This window comes from Pygoscelis adeliae, unplaced genomic scaffold, assembly GCF_000699105.1.
Source record: "Pygoscelis adeliae isolate BGI_AS28 unplaced genomic scaffold, ASM69910v1 Scaffold14, whole genome shotgun sequence".
Taxonomy (NCBI): Eukaryota; Metazoa; Chordata; class Aves; order Sphenisciformes; family Spheniscidae; genus Pygoscelis; species Pygoscelis adeliae.
This window is the reverse complement of record NW_008825109.1, coordinates 20,048,510-20,054,509: the sequence shown is the minus strand read 5'-3', so window position 1 is coordinate 20,054,509 and position 6,000 is coordinate 20,048,510. Positions and strand designations below refer to the sequence as shown.

The window sequence follows — 6,000 nt, the reverse complement described above, 5'->3', positions numbered from 1 at the left end:
AGTGGCTAAATTACAATGCTAAATTGAACTTTTTTTCCAGGACTCTTACGGTGTTGTCAGTAGTGTTGCAGAGCTTTTGGCAGCCCAGTATTTTGAGCCTGTTGAGTGTGGGAGGGAGTGGGTCAAACTCTCTGAACTAAATTCGTGTAGTTGACTTCCACGTACTGTCACAATCTGTGTTAGCTGGGAATTAAGTTCGTGATATAGGGAATTCAGATTTACATAAATATTATAATTATCCTTGGAATAACTAATGCTAATGCAGCAAATGCAGAATATATTTTCAGATTAAATCCAAATCCACGGTGGTTTCCTACCATCTTCCTTGCACATCTATTCTTAGTTAAAAATGCCACCTTCTCTCATCCAGGAGTTTCTCTGTTCTTATGGCTCAGGGGGTACAGCTTCTTGTTCTTGCAAGGATCACAAAGTTAAACTTGTCTTGGTAGCTCTCGTTGATGTAGAGATACCTGGGTATGCAGGATGGCTGAGGCACAAGTTCTAATTACTGATTGTGATCCTAGTCTAATAGTGTACTGAGTATGTCAAAACATCACCTAGTCTTACAGGTTTTGGTAGCCCTAGAAAGCACTCATCACCTTGCAGAGTAGCACCAATTTGTGTAGATTCACATGTCCTCAAAGGATTTCTAAACCAACTTTTTCTGTCTATTTGGTGATTCTGAAAATGACCCAATTATGGTTAAAATGTAACTATATTTTGCCACTTACTTCCCAGCAAATTCACACGGTAAATGTAACATAGGTGAAAAATGCTGAAACAAAGCATTTTAATTGAAGAAGATCTTCAGCTGACAAATGAAGACAAATGAATGACATATGACACTCAATTTTCTTCTTTCTTTCTTTTTTTTAATAGGGTGGAAAGAAGTATTACAGTGGGCCATGTGGGGGCCGTGATTGCAGCGCTGGATGCAAATGTTTTCCAGAGAAGGGTGCGCGGGTGAGTTTGTTTTCACTAATACAACTAGTCCTTGTGTCTCTTATCAATCTTTTTATAAATAAATAAATAAACCCCAAGTTAGTGTGTGTAATTCTCAATCTAATGACCTCATGAAACAAGAGAAATGATGAAGACCAGCTGCATTTCAAATGTCCCTGGCCAAGATTTCAAAAGCTGTTCTAAAGGTTTACAAATTGCTAGCTTTGCAATGAGTCTTCAGTGGAATCTCATTTCTTTATGTGGTATGAGCCCTAGTTCAAAAAAGTCAGATTTTTTAAAGTAGATTACAACAATTAAAAAGGAAAATCAAAGTAGTGTGGGCTTCCAGTACAGATTTTGCCCAGTCCTTACTGTAATAGCTTCTATTTGTTTGTGGAAGTGTTTTTGACTTTGGTGTTTATTTGCGAAGGAACAAAACTGAATGAATCTAAGCATTTCCCTTTGAGAAAGTCTTTTGTTTAGCTAAAGCCCCTCTCTGAAGTCTGCGTTTGAAGCAACCAAATGTTTAAGCAAGTTTTCTGTAAAAATCTTTAATTTCTTTTGATTATATGAAAGGGTTATAACTTTTATCTTAATGCAGCTGGTTATTTCCTATCTTAGGGTAATGCAGAGCTGCTGACTTCACTCTGCCTTCAATTACAATGTTAATTTTTGTCCAGACATCATCTACTTAATATTTTCTTTTAAGGTCTCTGAAGTATTTTAGCACGTATCAAAATGAATCTTACAGATTTTGCTTACGGAGATGAAAGGAGGAAAGAGCTGCATTGTAGTTACTTGAAGAATTAACTTGTAAGGGCTTAAGAAGAAGGGAAATACTACTAGTTGTCTTGTTTAATAAAGCAGTTATTCTTGCTGAAATCATATTGAAAAGTCATCCTCTGAGGGAAAACAAAAGAAATTAAGTCTTATTTAAACACTAGCAGTCCTGATTTTTTTTTTTCCTGTGTGTTTCAGTGACACGGTATGGGTAAATTCAAGGTATCACTTTCTAGGACTGAACTTAGGAAAACGTTGCTATTTAGAAATGATCGTCCGTTTATCGTCCAATGATACCATTTAAGCATGATTGCAGACAGACTTGAGCATGAATTCTTAATTGATAACTGATGATGTGTTTGCTCTAGAAGTATAAAAATTCTTTCAAATCATCATGTGGCAGGGTGAAAACATGTCTAAACAGATAGGCGGAAGAACTTCGCAAGGAAGTTCTCAACATAACCTAGAATATGAGCTAAAGCCAATTGCTCAACACCTTTTGTGATTAGATACAGAAAGGGACAGACCTAGTTTGGTTCTGGAACACAATATCCTGTAAATGCTTTGACCTACAGATAGCAATGAGCATCATTCTTCTGTCTCTTTACATTCCCGGGGTTCAACTTGATTGTTTGAACTGGCCACAACACTGTTGACCTTGCAGTTTGAGCTCTTGGCATCTCTTTTGTTAAGATGTCACAAAGATTTTAGGCTGTTTGCATAGCTGACCTGAGAACTCATTTGGCTTTTAGCTTGTTTCTTATGTGACCTGTATCGGTAGGCATTTTCAGTCTTTTAAACACGTGTTCCATCCTACTGAGACCTGTCCGTGGAGTAAACCGTCTGCTAGAAGTGGTAATCTTTCCCTTTTACAACACTACTTCCATCAAGCCATACTGAGCCCTGCTGACACCTTCTTGGACATCTGCAGGCAGCTACTGGAGTCCTGCCATGCCAGAGGATAAGGAGGTGACTGGCTGAACTGGGAAAGGGGGTGGTGTGATTATGTATCCTACAGCACAGCTTGTTTCTTGGAGGAGACTGTACAGCCTGAGGCTAATTCCTTGGCTTCCTGCCTAGCTTCTCCTCCATTGCTGCAAAACCTTTAAGTTCAGAACAGGCAAATGGGAGATGGGACTTTGCCAATGCCCTGAATCCATATTTTGTTTAAAAAAAAGTTTCAGCTGTCAATTTTACACAATTAACCAGATCAGAATAAAGCTAAGCTTTCTTTTTAAAAGAAAGAAATGGCTAAAAAGCACAGGAAAAATGACAATAAGCTGACAGCTCAATGAAAATAATATAGGCAGTGTCCTTAAATGTCCTCCTCCCTGGGTGCAATTCTGATCAGATCAAGCTGTGATGAACTTGTTTCTGACCAGATACTTTAAAAAATTTATTTAGGCAATAAAAATGTCAAAAGTGCCTAAGACCCACTGCCTAATTGGTGAAAGATATTTCTAGAAATGGGATGTAGGCATGTAGAACCCCTATGTCCCCATGTTCTTGTTTTTGCTATAGACTGTTAGTGCATGTGCAAGATATTAAAAAAAAAAAAGAGAACAAGTGTAACCTCCTTATCTTTAAGACAGAGCTTGATAGAAGACTGATCTCTACAGAGTGAGTCAGCTCTTTGTGGAATAGATTGGGATTCTTTTTAGAAGGAAGGGTGGTACAGTGTTTGTCTAGCAGCCACTTAGGGAATTCTTCTAACAGAGTGATAAGGCACATAGCAGCAGGAGAAGCCCACCAAACTGATTTTGGCCAGTTACAAGTCTAGGAATTTTGGATATGGTTGTTGAGTTCCCCTAAACTGCATTGTTAGAACTAATACTGACTTTAATATGAAATCTAACATAATGCTGTGCAAAGAAAAAGCCAGGTAGCATCACAGAGAATATGACAGCCCCTACCTACAGCTGGAGTCTCTACATGAATGTGTGGGACTTCTAAATCTCTATGTCCCTACTCCCGTTCTTCTGGCCAGCTGAGATACCAGCTATCAAACTAGTACAACAAGGCAATTTTAAAAGGAAGTCTGCTGTGATAGTGGAGGTACCCAAATGTACTCCGGTGCATGCAATCTTTTTGGGAAGGGAGACAGTCTGAACACAAACTTACACCTATTGAACCCACTTCTGCATACAAGTCTTACATACAGTCCTCTTTCAGAACAGCAACTGATAGGTAGAAAAAGCGCTTTATGTTAAACTATGAAGCACAAGAGGGAAGTTGGAAAAAGCAACCTTATTAAATTATAATGTGAGGAAGTGAATGTAAATTCCGATGCTAGTCTCTTTCTAGTGAAAGGCTGAATTTCTAATATGTATAGTTCCAGTGTAGGTGAGCTATCTACAGCTAGAACATTTTTGTCAGAAGAAATTATTGTGTTTAAATAATTGTTTTTCAGTCCCCTTTCTCACTGTTTAATCCACAGTTTATGGGCAGGGATAATGCCCTTTGAAAATGTCACGCTGTATTGATGGCTGTCTTGCTAAGAAATGCACTGCAGATAAGTCAGCAGAAAGCAGGAGGGCATTTTCCCTATTTGTAGAGTTTCAAGAAACACTACATAGTAGACAGCCTGCACCATTTCATCTCTGCAGCTCATTTTGCATTTTTTTATGATGGTGTTGGCTTTTTTGTTTTTATATACTGTCATCTACTTTCAAACACTCACAAAGATAAACTAGCAGACACAGTCCTAGTTGCATGTATACCTTCTCCTGATGCCTGTTCACTTATCTGGGAATTTATAACAATATTAGGGTTTGTTTTAAACTTTGCTCAACATGTACTGGAGCCCTTCAGCTGATATTAATCTTTCATTTTTTCATTCTAAGTCCTGTCCTCACCTCCCGCACCAAAAAAAGAATTAGAAGGGAAAAAAAATTTAGAAATGGTTTCCAAGGCTCCGCAAATTACTCAGCAGAGACTGTCTCAAGCAGCTTTTACAGCTTAGAATTGCTGTAAATTGGGAGAACTTGTTGTTACCAATTATATTTCTTTTTTTCTTGTGATATGTGATCATGTCAAATAATGTGTATATTTGTTACACATCATGTGTTCTTTAAAGCCCATTAAAATATGATAATATGATCAATTAGAAAACTATTAATGGCATTATAGAACCTCTTTCCTGTCTCTGAAAAAATCCACACAGAGGCTATTTCTAGCAACTGGTGTGGTTGGAAAGGAGTGTGTCTGTAGAATGAGGCAGTTAGTTCTGAGGACATGATGGACACTTTACACTAAATTGAGTCTGGTCCCATGAAGTGAAGGACCACTGGAGTGCCTCAGATATGCCGTGGAGCCCATCTCCTGACCTAGCCTCACTCAAAAGAAATCCTATTTATGTATTCCAAGACTACACTGCAATGTGAAGCAAAGCGCAGTAAGTAGGAGAGATTGAGTAAGACTGAGAGATTTTGCTCAAAAATGTAGTCACTATCTGAATTAAAGGCTAATGTACCCCGAGATACGTGAGATTCCACAGGTTTTCTCTGAAGTTAAAAAGATGATAGTAAATGTAGTGTAAATTATCTGTGGGCAATCAAAGAGTTTTTGATAGAATTACTGCAGATCAAACAAGCTAGAAAAGATAGACAGATCCTCAACATCCATGCATGGAACAGCATAACCTGAGGTCAGAACTTTGGATGATTTAATCTAATTGTTATCTAGCATAAACTAATGTCGCATTGGCAAGAGATCTTAGATTAACTTTTGTCTGGAACTAATCCCCTCAACTTAATACTGGGTGTACAGAGTGCCTCTCGTGATAATTAGTTGAAGATTGGTTGACATTTCTTTGCTATGAAATTGTAATAATTACAACTTGTATTTTTTAATAATGTTTGCTGAATTTTGCTTTGGCTGGTTAAACACTCTAATTGGAACAGTTTAGGGATTTCCTGAAGAAACACAATTTCTTTGGAAGTTTCGACTCAACAAAATGAATTTTTCTTGCAGAAGTGTTTTACACAAACATATTTGCTGGAGACAAAATTCTGTTAAGCTGTTGGTTCAAACTTCTCTCTGTTTCTATGTGGCTTCCTACTGCCTGACTTGACAAGCACTGTAGGACATAGTGATGCCATTTCGATATCTGTGGCCTGCAGGTTGGCCCGCCATACCAATTAAAATCAAATCAGACTATGAGATGTTGAGATTTCCTTCAAACTGACAATGCCAAGATATGACCGCTTCTAAATGTTGTCCTAGTGTACTAACCATGGATAATCAGCCTGCTAGAGGTAATACTTGGGATCATTATAT

The 6,000-nt window shown here is 37.9% G+C and overlaps 1 protein-coding gene across 1 annotated transcript in view; it reads left to right on the top strand.

The window, feature by feature from the left end:
* Positions 1-6,000, top strand: part of COL4A6 (collagen, type IV, alpha 6) — a 109,627-nt gene that overhangs the window by 14,268 nt on the left and 89,359 nt on the right. Inside the window, 1 exon segment of the mRNA XM_009327907.1 lies at positions 880-963. Within this exon segment, the coding sequence (XP_009326182.1) occupies positions 880-963 (84 nt within the window).